This window comes from Diabrotica undecimpunctata, chromosome 8 (assembly GCF_040954645.1).
Source record: "Diabrotica undecimpunctata isolate CICGRU chromosome 8, icDiaUnde3, whole genome shotgun sequence".
NCBI classification, from domain to species: Eukaryota; Metazoa; Arthropoda; class Insecta; order Coleoptera; family Chrysomelidae; genus Diabrotica; species Diabrotica undecimpunctata.
In genome coordinates, this window is record NC_092810.1 from 35,439,801 (window position 1) to 35,458,258 (window position 18,458).

Consider the following 18,458-nt stretch of genomic DNA (forward strand, 5'->3'; position numbering starts at 1 on the left):
GTAATGTAACGCATAGCATAGCAAAACATCGCATCGCTAATCGCGCCATAGCAGTCTGTGTGAACGTAAACTTAGACATAGTTGTTGTTAATGATGCTACAATTTCAACTAATAATTATTTAGTTATTAATTTATTATATTACTAATGTTATGTTGTATAAATATATATATATATATATATATATATATATATATATATATATATATATATATATATATATATATATATATATATATATATATATATATATATATATATATGTATATATAAGTTTTTCTTAAATTAATTCACATTGTATAATAAATAATAAACAAGTTATTTGCCCATATTGCCTATATATGTTAAGATTTATGCTGTGTTTATTAACAAAAATATTTGCCTATATAGTCGCCTTCTCTTCAATTTTTGTTACATATAAATCCGAGCTCTGACTATCAGTATCAGGAGTATTTATGGTAATTATTTAATTATTTATTTAGGCTTAAAACAAGCTTTCTTTTTTGAAACAAAGCAATATACAACTTTTTTCCGCGAGTAGCAGTAGTATTTTCAAAAGTTTCAATAACAGCACTTTGGCATCGTTTATTTCAATTTAATTTTAAGTTATTTTTTAGTGCTACTGTATTTTTTAGAAATGATTTCTTATCGAAACATAGAAATTATCAATAAAAACGAAAATACACTAAATATAAACAAAATTGCAGCACGTCTCCCTTCAGGCAGGCAACCTAAGTCAAATTTTTCTTTATTGTGTTCAAATGAAAACATAGTGGGACTTGTACTGCATCCTATCGTCAATGTAATTAATAACAATAAGCTCATTTTATTTACTACACAGTACGATACTGTTGTGAACCAGTGACCTGTTTTGTAATTTGTTTTATCGTTTAGTGCAGTAATTACAAAATATACTAGTCTCACAAGAAAACATATTTTATAACAAATTTTTGTAAATAAACAATATTTTGGTTGTAGAATGTTATTATTAAAATTATAACCATTCGAAAGTATAAAACCACTTAGTTTTGACTGATAAAATTAATTTATTAGTATAGTATAATTTACGCAAAAGTAGGAAATTAATATTGATAGTATTCTAAGCTCTAGACTTAGGTATAATCTTGTAAAAAATCTTTTTATGTTCATGTGTTTTCCTCGCTTGTACGATTCTTGATAGAATTTCTTTTTTTTTTGTTACATTGGCTCTTGATATTTGCTCCCAAATATTTTATGGAAGTTACCTATTCTATTATTTGTCCCTTGGCATACAAATGTACGTTTGTTGGTATCTTTGAAAATACTAGAATTTTAGTTTTGGAAACATTTAGAAGTAAAACGAACATTTCGCTATGACCAACTACCACATTTATTATATTTTGTAGTTCTTGTGCGTTGCTTGCTATTAGGACGGTATCATCAGTGTATCTGATGTTGTCTATGCTGGTTCTGTTAATCTTGATTTCACCTTGAATCTCGTTTAATGCTTTTCTGAATATAGATTCCGAATACATATTAAATAATAGCGGTTTTCGAATCAAGTCCAGAGTAAAAGCCAAAAATTACAGAAGATAATGTCATTATGCAGTTATTAACAAATTACCTCCAATTTACACCCTAATACAAGTGGTTCACTTTATTAAAAAAAAGCTAGGTATAACGGAATATATAAGATGTTATGCCTTCCTTCAAGATGCCGACACAGCGAGTGGTTCCCCATTTAAAAAAATCATAAAATGTAACGGCATCCATTGACTTATTGTTTAATAAGGAAATTTGGCCATCCGAGTCAAATATCCTAGTCCGAAGAACATCCGAAGCCCCGTTAGCTTGGAAAATCTAATTACCATTTCCAGCAACAACAAAATAAAGTGGAAATCACAAAAATGCTCACAGACAAGCAGGCCATCGAAATTTCTAAATTTAAGAATCTTTTCCATTCTCATATTAATTTCATCAACACACTTTGGAACCATCGATAAATCTGGATCCTTTGACACCACCAAGAGTTAGATTAACCAATAACTCGAATAGTCGATATTTTCTAGCAAGTTTAAGAGAATCAGATATTTTAAAAGCTATTAAGCTAATCTTCAAAATAGAACTAACACAGCTCAAAAATTTTTCCTTCCAAACACTAAAAATCGAAATGAACCCTTCGGTAATGTGACTAAAAAGATAACATCAACTAATTTGCCACAACAAGATTCCATTTACTATTTCCCCGATTCAAAAACCGTATCGAATTCATTATTTATAAGACCAGTTGATAAATCTAAATTAATTCAAACAATCAATAGTATCAAAATCAAATCTTCCTGTAATACTGTAGGACTATCCATAAAATTTTTCTCAAATTTTCCGAGAAATGTGTTGGAAGTACTGGTCTCACTAATTAATCATTCCTTTGAAAAAGGTATATTTCCATAGTGCCTAAAGACAGCGCTTATTATTCCTACTCTAATTATTAAAACTAATAACTACATGAGGTTTACCAATCACTAAACAATAATCGCGGGTAGTGGGTAGGAACTCCTTTGGAGTCCCTTGGATTCTATTGGATAGTCCTATCAGGGAAAGTGAATTAATCCCTGCCCTCCGCAGATTCCAGGAGCTTCTTGACCCGGGAAGCTAGCACCTGTTAAGGATCCCTTGTCCAGGGTCACGGATGAAGTCCAGAACGGCATCCAAGGCGACGAAGAACACTTTCGATACGGCGAAGATGGCGGACCTGGCAACCCTTGATTTTAGGGATAGTATAAGATCACAAACTGTAGCGTCTGATCCAGAGTGGACGGCTACGAACAGCGTCTGATACAGAATGGACGGCTGAATACACTCACCAACACGTCTGGCCAGCGCGGTGTTTTAAGGCTAATAACCTCCCCAAAATGATGGCGAATTCTAAAACGATAGGAGTAAGTCCCCAGGTGGGTAGATCATACAATGTTGGCAAGTCCCACTCCTTTATAAAAAAGGACAGCTTCATGGAATCTGGGGGAAGCAAGCAAGAAATCGCTAAAAACAACAAACTTGAATATAGCAACACTCAATGTAAGGTCCTTAAACAGAGATGAAAAAATCTATGAGCTATAAGAAGAAATAAAGGACCTAAAGTGGGACATAATTGGTCTCGCAGAGGTAAAAAGGAAAGGTGAGGAGCGCATAACATTGCAATCAGGTAACATCTTGTATTACAAAGGGCACAAAGAACAAAGTCTAAACGGCGTAGGATTTCTGGTTTCTAAGAAACATGCTAATAAAATAGAACAATATGTGGGAATCTCAGAAAGAATTGCAATGATTGTGATGAATATAAACGAGAAAATCACCCTAAAAATCATTCAAGTGTACGCTCCCAACTTCAACACACCCCGATGAAGAGATAGATGAGTTCTACGAGAAAATAATACAAAACCAACACGAACTATCACAGCACTTACACACTTATAATAGGAGATTTCAACGCTAAGATTGGACAACGACTAGAAGAAAGCGAAAACTATATTGGTGAATTCGGCTATGGTGTTAGAAATGAGAGAGGAGAAACCCTGGTTAACTTCCTACATAGCAACAAATATTTCGTAATGAACACATTTTATAAGAAAAAACCGCAAAGAAAGTGGACGTGGTTATCACCAGAAGGAAAAACAAGGAACGAAATCGATTACATCATGTGCAACAAGAAAGGTATCGTAGAAGATGTAACAGTAATAAATAATGTCTCTCTAGTTAGTGATCACAGAATGGTTAGAGCTAAACTAAGGATTAAGTATAGCAAACGTAGAATTAACTTTAATAACACGATACAAATAGACACAGAAAAGCTAAAAGTCGATAAAGAAAAATATGCTAGCAAATTAAAAACCGCCCAAGCACTGAATCTAGAACAACTCAGCGTTAATAAAATTAACTCAGTTATAACAAAAGAACTATTGAATGCTAGCTCAGAAGTAGCAACCCGCCATAACAACAAAAAATCCAAAATAAGTGCAGAATCGAAGAATATGCTGAAACAACGAAAAGAGCTCCTGTCACTAAACAAAAGAAATACCACAGAATACAAAGAACTTAATCGATCCATACGAAAACAGATAAAAGACGATATTAAAAAACATCAACAAGAACATGTAGAAAGAGTGATAGAGAAAAATCGAAGTCTGAAATATACCAAACCGAAATTAGGAAAGAAAAATATTATAACTATGAAAAATCAACAAGGCCAACTAGAAACAAGCAAAGCTCAGATATCAAACTCTTCAAAGCAAAATCTGAAAAGACAAATAACAAACGTAAATTCTGAAGTAATGCCCGAAATAAGCGAAGTAGAAATAGAAAATGCAATTAAAGAATTGAAAAGAAATAAAGCACCGGGTAGTAATGGAATTCTGGCAGAAATGTTGAAAGAAGGCGGAGAAGAAGTCATCAGGTACCTAAAAATACTTTTTAATAAATGCCTATTTGAAGGAAACATACCAAAGGAATGGAATACTGCTAACACAATATTAATACACAAAAAAGGGGACAATACAGATCTGAAAAATTATCGTCCAATATCACTACTATCACAACTTTATAAAACATTCACAAAAATAATTACAAATAGATTGACAACAAAAAGTTCGATGTATATCAAGCAGTAGAGCAAGCCGGATTTAGAAAAGGGTTCAGTACATGTGACCATCTTCACACACTAAAGGTCCTAATAAAAAAAGTTAACGAATACAATTTACCAATCTGTTTAGCATTTATAGACTACGAGAAAGCTTTTGACAGCATAGAATTATGGGCTATTGAGGAAGCACTGGTCAACAGCAGAATAGATTCTAGATATAGGATATTAATACATAATATATATCAACACGCTAAAATGGTAGTCACGATGGATAACGGAATGAAAACGAGGCCAATAAAAATCAACCGAGGAGTAAGACAGGGAGACACCATATCTCCAAAACTATTTACTGCCGCACTTGAAGAATCTTTAAATCACTAAATTGGGAAACGAAGGGACTATCGATAAACGGAAAGTATTTAAACCATCTAAGATATGCAGATGACGTAGTACTAATAGCCGACAGCTGGAAAGAACTGAAGACGATGATCGATGAGCTTCATACGGAATCCATAAAAAAAGGACTGAAAATGAATCTGAGTAAAAGGAAGCTAATGTCGAATAAAGATGATCAACCGACGATAACCATCCAAGGAACAAAAGTGGAACATGTAGAAGAATACATATATCTGGGTCAGAATATCAAGGTAAACAAAGAAAACCAAACTATTGAAATAAGCAGACGAGTAAGAATGGGATGGGCCGCATTTGGAAAACTCTTATACATACTGAAAGACAAAAAGATACCCCAAAACCTTCGAACCAAAGTGTTCGATTCTTGTATCCTTCCCGTTATCACTTACGGAGCTCAAACCTGGACATTCACAAAAAAGAACATGGACAAGATTCGAAAAACTCAGCAAGCCATGGAACGACAGATGCTTGGTATCTCACCAATAGATCGGCAAACGAACGAAGCAATCCGGAACAAAACAAAAATAAAGGACGCCGCGAAACAAGCAGCTAAATTAAAATGGAAATGGGCTGGACACAACGAACGTCTCGAAGATGGTAGATGGAACAAATAAGTCGGAAACTGGCGACCGTACGATGCGAAGAGACCAAGAGGAAGACCTCAAATGAGCTGGATCGACGATATCAAAAGAGTCGCAGGACCAATGTGGAAACGCCTAGCACACAACAGGGATGAATGGCGAGAAATGGGAGAGGCCTTTATTCGACAATTCGGATAGAAAAAGGGCTATAAAAAAACAATAATCTTTACAATGTCACTGTTTTGTGTTACTATGCCAAATTTGATTGTGTAAATCACGACATTTTGATAAAAAAAAACTAAATTTTTATGAAATTCAAGGTATTTCTTTGAATTGGTTCCAATCTTACTTGGGAAATAGGAAACAACTAGTTAGAGCAAATGATAGTGACTCTAGTCACAAAATAACTTTCCCTTTCCTGATCTTTATAAATGACATCACTAATTTAAAAATCGATGGAAAATGGTTCTTTTCCTTAGGCCGTTTTTTCGGATTATGCTACCAGTATCATCTGGAGAAACTCTAATATTGCAACTCTTCATGTAGCTATAACTTCTGATCTAATTTAAATAAAAACCTGGTCTGAATCTAATTTACTCTCTTTTAACGTGGATAAGACAGTAGCATTATCCTATAAAAGAGCTCTTCAACCCTTGCTTCTTAATAACAGCCAGATCAGTATCGTTGATTCTGTAAAATTTTTTGGTATTTTGATATAGAGCAACCTTAAATGGTCCCTTCATATCGATTTTTTAAGTAAGAAACTAGCCTCAGCCTGCTATGCAATGAGATCTGTTTTGAAGAAAATAACATATTTTTCTTTGTTCGAGGCTCATCTTCGATATGGTCTTCTTTTTTGGGGTTCTAGTACAGCTGCCCAATCCTATGTTATTTTTAAATTACAAAAAACTCCAGACTCTCATGGGTTTTAGAAAGTTCTAATTTCTTAATCTCCGAGCAAAATGGCTTTAGAAAAGATCGGTCATCCACAGACAACATTTTAGATTTGGAAAGTGAAATACATGAAGCTCTTGCTACAAACCAAAAATGTGTTGCTATATTTTTTGACTTAGAATGTGCATTTAATAAAGCCTTGAAATACAACATTTTAAGACAACTTCATAAATGGAATATTCAAAGTCACTGCCTTGCTTTCATCCAAGACTTTTTAAATAACAGATCTTTTCAAGAAAAAATAAATAATATCTTTTCAAGTATTTATAGTTTGGAAAATGGTACACTCCAAGGATCCATACTCAGTGCAACACTATTTCTGGTAGCAATAAACGACATCATCAAAAACATTCAAGCCCCCTTACAGGCCCGTTTATACGCTGATGACCTAGTGGTATCTATTAAAGGTAAAAATATTTCCTCAATGTCATCAATTCTTCAAAACTTTTTAGATACTCTCGAAAATTGGTCCAACTTTACAGGTTTTCAATTTTCAGTAGAAAAATCAATAGGAGTCGTATTCTCTTCAAGCTCCTTGCCACAACTTCCTAACCTAAGAATGTATGAGAAACAGCTGGAGTTTAGAGATCACCACAAATGCTTGGGTTTAATCTTCGATTCAAAGTTAACATGGAAATATCACATCTCCAACTAATCCTTTCCTGTAATAAAAGATTAAATGTTTTAAGATCTCTCTGTAATAAAAACTGGGGCTCAGACCAATCCACTCTACTCCTCCTGTATAAATCTTTAATACGTTCTAAGCTAGATTATGGAGCAATTGCCTATTCTACTGCTAATAAATCTCTACTGAAATCATTAGATATTATTCATAATAAAAGTCTTAGATTAATCTTAGGGGCTTTCCCAACTACACCTGTATTTATATACACATTTATGCTCTTTTAGGAGAACCATCGCTACATCACCGCCGCATGTACCTCGCTCTATCACATGCAGCCTCAGTCGCGGGCAATACTTCAAAGCCAATATATCAAAACACTTTTACAAATAAATATTTAAACTTATTCCAAGATATTCGCTATACTAAAAACCCATATTACGAAAGAATTAAATCCATTCTTCAGAACCTAAAGATTAATTTTCCGGAGGTTTTCTCCTCGGATATTAAATACCCCGAGCCTTGGCTGATCGATATACCAACTTTTGATGCATCTCTAGAGTATCTAGATAAATCTAATACACATCATTCTCTAATTCGGTCTAAGTTTGAGGCCCTCATAAATAAGTACCCCGAGTACCATAAAATCTACACAGATGCATCTAAATCCGAAGACGGAGTGGTGGCATCAATCGTTTCTTTAGAAAACAATCTTCTTTTCCGTTTACCCCCAGCATGCAGCACATATTCAGCTGAACTCTATGCCATATACCGTGCTGTGAAACTTCTTAACGAGCTTACACTCACAAAAGCCCTGATCATAACAGATTCCCTTAGCTCTCTAAATTCATTAAAACACATTTTTACGAAACATCCTTTTAAAAAGTTGCTAAAATACCAGCTTTCCCAAGCTCATGAACATGGAAGAAGCGTCCAATTTTTATGGGTTCCCTCACACGTCGGAATAACAGAAAATGAAGAAGCTGACAGGATTGCACGAGAGGCAATTTTAAGTGATTTGTCGGAGCCGATAGACAAGTGTGTTTCCAGTGACTTAAAAGCTTATTTTAAAAATAAAATCTCATAATCTGTAGGTGTTTAACTTTGTTATTTATATTTTGTTCCGTCGCTAATAACCTTTTGGTGGATGCGACATCTTTTTCTAATAAAAAAAAACTAGCTTCAGTCTGCTATTTAATAAGATTTGTTTGGAAGAAAGCAGAGCCGCCGCTACCATGTGTGCCAAGTGTGCATCGCACACGGGCGGCCACCAATAGGGGCGGCCAAAAGCAGTACACTGATGATAATACTTTTTTAAAACGAAAATAAATTCAAATAATTAAATAGTAATGATTCAGATAATTCTGTGAACTACCGCCCTTTTGCAGGTACAGTCATAAAGCAGTTTCGGGAATACTTTTTAATTCAAAGCGGCCGGCGGCTTTCGGACTTCAGTTATTTGGGATTTCACACGTAAATACTTTACAAGAATTTAGGCAAGTGGTTGTAAAGTTTCTTAGTTATAATATTGTTCCTATGGTTATGTTTATAGATGGGTTATTATGTCTTATGTTCAGTCTTAGTTGAGAATTCGATGAATTTAGACACGCTTTTGATAAACGATTTTGTTTGTAAAATATAGTAGTGTACCCGTTTCCTTTGCACTGTAGGTACTGTATTTCGAAGTAACGTCGAGATCTTGGATCTTTGGATTTATTTTGTTAAATTCGCCCGGCTTCGTTCTGAAGTGATAATTTCAAAATGTCGGAAAGAAAAACAAAACAACTTTCAGGCTTTCAATATAGAAAAATAAAAGGGGCAAAAACTGAGGAGAAAAAAAAACTTAGCGGTGCACTGGAATCATTTTTGATGAAAAACATACATGAAAATATAGAAGACTCGGATATAAATTTAGAACCTTCAACTTCAAGCAAAGTCCAAACCATAGAAAAAAGTACCAAACAATTGAATATTCCTGCGGATAGAGATGGAGGATTTGATGACAATAATAGCGATAGTGCGAGTGCTGATGCTGAAACGCCTGAACCTGAACCTGAAACCACCTGAACCTTAAATTAGGATATACATATTCTGGACGTTGGATCATGGTTATTAAATTAGGATAAAGGACGTTTAAATTAGAGTATTAGGATGGGATATTAGCATATTAGGATATACATTAGGATACACATTAGGATAATATATGGACGTTGGATCATGGAGATTAGTCTAAATGTTCAAGTAAGTATTTATTTATTTACAAATTATTGTTATAAAATAATGACGGTATTAGATTTTAGTTTTGATACAGGGCAGCGACAGCCGCTTATACGTATTTCGACCTCTTTAGGTCTCCTCAGAGCGGTATAGCCACTACTCTATACCGCTCTGAGGAGACCTAAAGAGATTGAGATACGTATAAGCGGCTGTCGCTGCCCTGTATCAAAACTAAAATCTAATACCGTCCTTATGTTTTATTACTTTACTCCATTTGAAAGTTTGATTTCTCTTTTTATTATTGTTATATTATGCATTTTCTGCACATTTCTTTAAATAATAGTACCTATGTATGTCTAAAGTGTTGGAAGGGGGGCGGCAAATATTAAGTTGCACACGGGCGGCCAATACCTTAGCGGCGGCCCTGGAAGAAAGTCAATTTAGCATCTTTATAAAAATAACATATTTTTCTTTGTTCGTGCCTCTTCTTCAATATAGTCTTTCTTTTTGGGGTTCTAGTACAGCTGCCGAATCTGATGTTATTTTTAAATTACAAAAGGAGCAATACGGTATCTGTTTGGCCTCAGAACAACACACTGCAGAAGCTGCTTTAAAAATCACGGGATTTTAACGCCTCCCTCTTCATATATTTTAGAAACTGCTTAATTCGTAAACCCCTAAATGTTTTTTCAGCAAAACCTAATCATGACTACTCCACCAAAAATTCATTCTTTGATGTTTATTTAACGATTTCGTCCAATGGTTAGAAAAGAGATCTATTTTATATTCGGGAAAAAAACTATACAACCACTTCCTTTTACAAATTAAATCTGCAACATGTTTCCCCAAGTTCTTTAAAATGACAAAAGCCTTTCTATCTGTAAAACCGTAGTATTTAGTAGAAGAGTTTAACGAACAATATCATATGCAGCAACTTAAACTTATTAGTTCGTTAGGTTTTGTTATGCAATATGCGATTTATTTATATTTTGCAATGGATTGTTTATTTTATTATCTTTTATTTTGTGATATTAATGATTTATGTAATTTCAGTGAATTTTAATTGTTATTGTTATGTTCTGACTTTTTGTAAGCTTTGTCCATAAAATTGTACCATTTTTAGTGACAATAAAGCATTCGCACCCTTAGTATTAAAAGGGCACATCTCGAAAATGGGTTTTTGATATGAATGGGCACAAAACTACTAGTACAACAACTTGACCTGGACAGAAATTAAAAACAGAGAATATAAAGCAAGTCCCGATATAATGTGACCCTTTCGTACTCCCCTCTCCGCCAACACATCTTCCCGCGAGATAGAGCCATTCAATAAGGTGCCGATGTCTGTCGAAGCAGGTGTGTTAGTGAGCGCTCCCATTACGAGTTGAACTATTACAAAACTAGAGGTACGTGTTATTTTATATTTTTGTTTTATAAAGGCACATTAAGATTAAATGCTGTATATTACTAAAACTTCCGAAAATTTATGGGTTTATTTAAAAAAAGTTCTTTATATTACTAAAATTATTGTATGATTTTTGGAACTATATCTAAAGGATTCTTGTTATTACAGAAATATCTGTTTGATTTACAATATCATTGAGAGTTAAATCCTTGTAATACTAAAATAATTCAATGAGTTTCTTAGTTGTGTCCATAAACTACAAAGTTTTTCGATACTAAGGCTTTAATTATTATTAATAATTTATGTACTAACAAGTAGTAAATAAGAGGGTAACTATATCTTAACCTCTTACAGATACATTGCAAAAAAATTGAAGAAATATGTCATCATGATCGCGAAGAATTATGAACCTTCTTAATGTTTCACATCCACCTGATGAATGGGAAAACAGTTGCGATAAGGACCCAAACGTAAGTTAATAATTTACTAATATATATAAACTACTTATATATTATTTTGCATTTTTAGTTGCGACGAAGAGAGTTCATAAGTGGATCGAAAAGTATTACTGACTTGTTTAGAGACTTTCAAGAAAAACAGAAGAATAATTCCCGAGATCCTGGAAAGTTTCATTTGTTTTATGAGATTTTAACTACCCATTTTAATTTGGTTTTTTTTCAACCCAAGAAAGATCAATGCGATCTTTATTTACAGTACAAAAACTCTTCTGCTGATCAAAGGCTTCGTCTCAAAGTCAAATATAATACTCACCTAGGAGAAAAGGAATTAAGCCGAGCAGAAAAGAGAATGATAGAATGACTCTTGACAAATATAATTTATGCGTTTGCTACGATGTTCAAGCGATAATGCAAAGTCCCAATGGAGAAATATCATCGTTTTATTATAAATCCCAATTGAATACCTACAACAATGAAGAGGATTATAAAAGCTATGGTGACGTGCATTGCTGTTTCTGGGATGAGACCCAAGGAAAAAGAGGTGCAGTGGAGATTGGAAGTTGCGTTCTAGACTTTTTAAAAAAGGTTTGTGAGGATGCAGGTGAACATGAAGTTAACGTAACATTTGTAACAGATAATTGTTGTGGCCAAAACAAAAATAAATACATAGCTTCTTTATACATGTTTGCAGTCACTACTATAAAAACTTAAAGGGCATAACTCACAAATTCCTTATAAAAGGTCATAATCGGGGAAACCTTGTATCGTTCATACTTTGAATCATGATTTCGTTTACGACTTGAAAGATTTACAAGTCAAGTTGGGATATAATTTCAACGTTGACGAAGAGAGGAATACCATCGTATGGAATCACATCAAAATTATGAAATTTACGAAAAGGAATACATTCTCTTTTCAATATAAGACATCATACAAAGACGCGTTTAAACAAATAAATGTTAGAAACAAAAGAAAGAAAATGTTGGATAATGAAGAAATATCCATCAAAACAGTTTATAGTGCGCCATTTGAGTTAAGTTTAAATAAGCAACAGGATCTCAAAGAATTAATTTCTAAGAGACTTATTGACCCTTATCATGCCTGTTACTATAATAATATGTTAATGTAACTGTTTTCTAATAGTAATTTTTAATACTTTGTTTTATTTTTTAAATGTTGTATGACTATTACACGCTATTACTAAAAACTTAAGCATGCTGGCTATTTTATATTTCATAGTTCTTTAGGTACTATTCTAGTCGTTAGCTATTCTATTCTATTCAAACATGACTGATTGTAAAAAATGAATATGATAAATCTTAAGCGCTCGCACAAAAGAAGAATGATTTTATGTTGAGAAAATTTGTTAATTTTTTTGTCTAGTAAATTCAGTAATTTTTTGTGAGAACTATTTTAGTTTTGTGTTAAATTATAAACGTTAAGATAATTCTGGTTTTTTTATATGACTGCCCTAAAAAGAGTTTTATAGTTTTTGTTATTGGATTTGTATGCTACATGTCTATTACTTTTTAAGGTTTTTGAGGATAAAGTTATTTTTTGTTAATCTTTTACGATTTAGTGTTTTATTAATTCCTTTACAAGAGGCACTTTTATCATTGAGAGTCATTATTATTACACAGCCATATTTAGATTTGTAACTTAAAAACATAGTGTATCTTTAATCATTAAAAGGCTTAATTCGTAAGATGCCATCAAAATTGGAAGAAATTTAGTGGGAGAGGGGCCTATCTTGGGAGAGATTTTTTGAAACGTTTTTTTTAATTAAATTAATCTTTTTCTAATATTTCGATTATCCATTATAGAGTACAAATATTGTAAATTGTATTTGTAATTGTAATTGATTTTTATTTACCTATCTTTTCAAATAAAAATGTTATAGGTAAGTAAATGAAAACGATGAAGTTGCTCAAGCTTTAATCTCGTTTTCCCAAAAGATTTTCGAGATGTGCCCTTTTAATACGAAGGGTGCGAATTTCTATTCTATTTTATTCTAGTTTTGTTAATTTTGGAACTATATTGTATGTAAATTTAAAACAATCTTACAAAACTTCTTCTTCATTCTAATATGTATGTATTTAATAGCTATTTCGGTATCAACTTCCACCAACTATATCACAGAAAGTGACGGAGTCGAAGAAAGCTGTACAAAAATTAAGTCTAATGTCTTAGCCTCGGCCAAGGAAGTTCTTGGTGAAAGATATATAAATAAAAAAAAATCGTTCCCAAGGCGAAGAACTCTATGGTTTTGTACAGAAATGAAGAAAAAAATGCAAAGAAAAGAAAAAAGCTTACCTGAAATACATCCAACCAAAAACACAAGAGGCATACCATAATTACAAGACAATAAGAAAGGAAACACATGACGGCGTGTAAACGTGAAAATTCGAAACTGTTTCTGATCCGTAAATGTTTTATACGTATATCTCTAACCTATGTTACTAAACTTGACTCAATATACATCAGACTTATTCTAGAGTTTGCCGAGACACTCAGGACAGATATCAGTCGCGATAAAATCTTGCTTGAATATGTTCAGTGTAAAGCTACAAGACTGATATTCGGCTGTGTAAGACATAATTATGAAGATAGACTCTCCATGGCTCATCTAACGGCATTCGAGCACCGACTTCTTTGAGGTGGCCTAATTATGCCGTATTTTAAAATATAATTTTGTGAACCTGAATACCATATTTACTTTAAATCAAGACGAAAGATTAAAAGACCATCGTTATAAGATAAAGAGGGAACAGACGACGGCAAGGTCCAGGGTGAACTTCTTGCCAAACAGAATATTAAATATCTGGAATAATTTGGATCAAGACACCATATCGGCAACTGTTGTTAAAATTTTTAAAAAATAGATGTGATACTCCGATATTTCATTTATAAGACTGCATTTATTTAAGACCGCATTATTGTTTCACAATTTTCGTTTGATGTACTTAATTGTAACTTAATAATTGTTACTAGTTTTATAATGATATTTTTTTTGTTTTCAGGCATAATAGGATCTCGCTGCTTGGCCCTGATTATTTTTGTTATAATAATAATATTATATCTATTCATTTATAGCAAAAACTCACCTGAACAAATAGTCCTCAGACACGAGTGCCTCATCATGCGAATGTAGAGATGCACCTTTAGGAATTCTCTTAATTATATCAAACACTTTCGAATACTGAATCTTGTCCTTCACCTTAAAGTAGTGTTGCGCCGCCAGAAACGTATCCAGATCTTTTAATCCAGCATCATATTCCGACAGTTTGTACCTCATAAGAACATCGTTAACTCTTTGTTCCTTTTCGGTAAGCTTAAGGGTTGCACCCAAACCGTAGTTCCTGTCATTGTCGATCAGAGTCTCTCGTTCTGACCAGTAATCCGCGAGAACACAACCTTGAAGCACACTTATAGTGAATAGCACACATACAACATGCCACATTTGGTATTTCATTGTCGATATCGATCGATTGATCATTGAAATGGAAATACAATAAACATTTTGCTCGTAATCTATTAATAACCAAATTGGTTCTAAGAGATTCAGCAAATTCAGGCCAGGACTTTGATTATTTTAACGATCGATAGAAAAAATAATGGAATCTTTTTATTACTGTTAATGGTTAGTGTATAGGGGAGTTCTAAAAAGGAAATTGGCATCATACTTAGAGACCGACCGATTAATCGGCTTCGGCATCGGCTTCGGCCACCTTCGGCCAATATTTAAACCTTCGGCCAAAATTCGGCTTCGGCCAAAACAAAGCCGAAGGTTTCGCCGAAGGTGGAATAATAAAATGCTCTGTCAGTATACTATACGATAGATATATAAAAATCATACTCTGAACAATATGCTTCGGCGAGTCTTTGATAATTTGAATAGTATTTACAGCCTATTTTATACCCTTAACTAAAACGTTTTACAAACTTTCAGGTCAGGTAGTAGGTAGGATATAAATTCTATTAATAGGCCAAGATGTCTCAAACATCATCATTTGAATATTTCTTAGTCCTGGTGTTTTGACTAGATACCTAAATGGCAAAACATCGACCATCGACTATAAATGTTTCGACTTTAATGTTTTTTATTGTTATTTACTTTTATTATCGCTTCTATTACCAAATAATATATAAATGTTTGACTTTTTTATCTCATAATTTTGTTTATCACATATCAGGTAATAAAAATATAATGCACATTATTTAAATTATTAACATATAATAGTAATAGGTATATTTTTAGTCACCTTCGGCTTCGGCTTCGGCTTCGGCCGAAGGTATCCTACAGGCCGAACTTCGGCATCGGCTTCGGCTTCGGCCAAAAAAATCACATTCGGTCGGTCTCTAATCATACTAAGGTTAATGTACCCGAATTTTAAAACTATATCGTTTTCAAAAGTTCTATAAAACTTATTATTATATGGAAAAAGTATGCAAAATAATTTTATTACGATGAAGTTAGGTATTTAATCTTAAATATATCTTAATTGTCTGTGATTGATAAATATCTATCTGTAGGTATTTTAGTCGAATTTCGATTACTTTGTTATGTTTTTTTGGTAGCAATAGAAAATAAGTAAAAAATGATCATTTGGATAGTACAGAGAAGTTAAGATAAATGATATATATAAAATGTTGTACGTGAAGTACTTACATTTGGAATATTCGTCTTGTATACTCTAGGGTGTCCTACACATGCCTCCATTTGTCTGTCTATAAGTCTTGTCTTTCACACTGTTTTAAAAGTGGGAAATAATTATTATTACTTCTTCTTGCAATATCTCTCAAAACTTTAACACACTTGCAGGACAAAATGAGGAAAGTGGAGTCTAAATGGGAAGTTTTTGGAGGATTGAGTGATGTGTTCTATTCTCTGTCCATAATATTCTAAGCATTCAAATTAAGTCGTTAAGCAAGTTAAAGACCACACAGGAACCCTGAAAAACAACAGAGAAGATAGAGCAGAGACATCGAGATTATATTGCCAGGATTTATATAAAGATTTTGAACGTCAGTAACTTGTTCACCAAATCTCTGAAGAAATCAAAGAAGAACATAATATTAATTACTATTTACATGGGAATAAGCCACAATTAAAGGTTAAAATACGTTTATTGACGTTTCAATTTCCACTTCGGAAATCGTTTTTTTTTTTTCGAAGATTTCCGAAGTGGAAATTGAAACGTCAATAAACGCATTTTAAACTTTAATTGTGGCTTATTCCCATGTAAATAGTAATTAATTTAAAATGCCACAAGAAAATAGCTTCAAAAGAACATAATATACTCGAAAATGAAATAATACTGGCGATCATTTGATATAAATAAATAAATAAAGTATAACAAAGTACTAGTTTCAGATACTATAACAACAGAAATGCTCAAAGCCACAGAAGAAACTGGAATGGAATAAAATTGCTTCACTTGCTCTGTAAAAAATTTGGCATTCCAAGCAATGGCCTGATAATTGGATAAAATCTACAATAGCGACCATACATAAATAAGGCAGCTTTCAAAAATGCGACAATTATAGAACCATCTCTCTAATCCCACATACCAGCAAAATAATGCTACACATAATCAATAAGATTGAAAATTTTCCTACAAAGAGAAAGACCCCAAGAGCAAACTGGATTTACTAAAGGTAGCGGTACTCGAGAAAACCTACACATAAGATAAAAAATAGAAAAATCTAGAAAACTCAATATTCTGCTATAACTATCATTATGATCCAGCCTTTATTTTTCACTCCCACTGCTGGACATACGTCTCCTTTAAACTCCTTCATTCTTTGCGATTTTGTGCTCTTTGTGTACTACTTATCTTGGCCTCCAATTTGTTATTTTACTTGTCCATCTTGAGTCATGAATTCTCGCTACATGGCCTGCCCAGTTCTATTTCAGTTCCGCTATGAGTTCCACAACATCAGCAATACTAGTCCTTCTTCGCACATCTTCGTCTCTTTTTCGGTCCGCAACGTCACTCACAGCATAGTCCACTTCCAGTCGTCTCTAGTTTCCGCTTTATAGGCCATGACGGGTAATACGTATTGGTCAAATACTTTTCTTTTGTGGCTAGTTAGTATGTTGACATTAAGGGTGGCAAGCCGTTTTTCAAAGGCTGCCCACGCTAAAATAATCCGTGTTTGGATTTCGCATGTTTGGTTATTCCTATTGATTCTTATTTAATGACCCAAATACGTATATTTCTCCACCAGTTCTACCACTTTATCTTGAATAGTTAAATGGTTATTGGGAACCATGTTTGTCATAAACTTCTGGTCAAGTTCATTCTGAGGCCCACCTTCGAACATGTAAAGTCCAATTTTTTAGCATATCTGTGGCTACTCCTAAATTATCTGTGATAAGGACAATGTAATCTGCGAAACGGAGATGGTTAAGCTTTTCGCCATCTATTGTTACTCCTCTGTGGTCCCAATTGACTATCTTAAAGGCATACTCTAACGCCCTTATGAATAATTTTGGTTACAATGTATCTTCTTGCCTTATCCCACTTCTTCTTCTTCAAGTGCCGTCTCCATCAATGGAGGTTAGCGGTTATGGTGGCAAACGTTTGTCTATCTTCAGCTGTTCTTAAGAGTTCCTCAAATCCAAGTCCTGTCCAGTTTCTGATATTACGTAACCAGGACAATTTTTTTCTTCCAATTCCTCGCTTTCCTTCTATTTTGCCTTTTATTATCAACTGAGGGATGTAGTATTTCTCGTTGCGCAACAAATGCCCTAAATAACTGGTTTTTCTTCTTTTGACTGTTCTCAATAGTTCTTTTTCTAAATTGAGTCTCGCTAGTACTTCTTCATTTGTTTTTCGTGCTGTCCAAGGAATTTTTAAAATTCTACGGTACACCCACATTTCAAATGCCTCGATTCTATTCAGGCTCTTTATTTTTAAAGTCCATGTTTCGACTCCGTAGAGAAGAACAGACCAGATAAAACATTTTACAAGTTTTAATCTCAATTTAATATTTATATGTGTATCGCAGAATAGAACGCGCATCTTAAAGAAACTATCCCTAGCTTGAGCAATTCTCGCTTTAATTTCTTGTTCTGGGTCCAGCTTGCAATTAATCCAACAGCCAAGGTATTTGTATTGGTTTACCTGTTCTAAAATATTCCCATCTATTTTTATAGGTAAGGGGATATTCTGTTTTCTTTGGATCACC

At 33.5% G+C, this 18,458-nt stretch overlaps 1 protein-coding gene across 1 annotated transcript in view; it reads right to left on the bottom strand.

The window, feature by feature from the left end:
• Window positions 1-14,840, bottom strand: part of LOC140447427 (adenosine deaminase 2-like) — a 29,922-nt gene extending 15,082 nt beyond the window's left edge. The window contains exon 1 of the mRNA XM_072540072.1: window positions 14,369-14,840. Coding sequence (XP_072396173.1) covers window positions 14,369-14,760 — 392 coding nt within the window. The 5' untranslated portion in view covers window positions 14,761-14,840. The remainder of the gene's footprint in view (window positions 1-14,368) is intronic.
• Window positions 14,841-18,458: the final 3,618 nt, after the last annotated feature.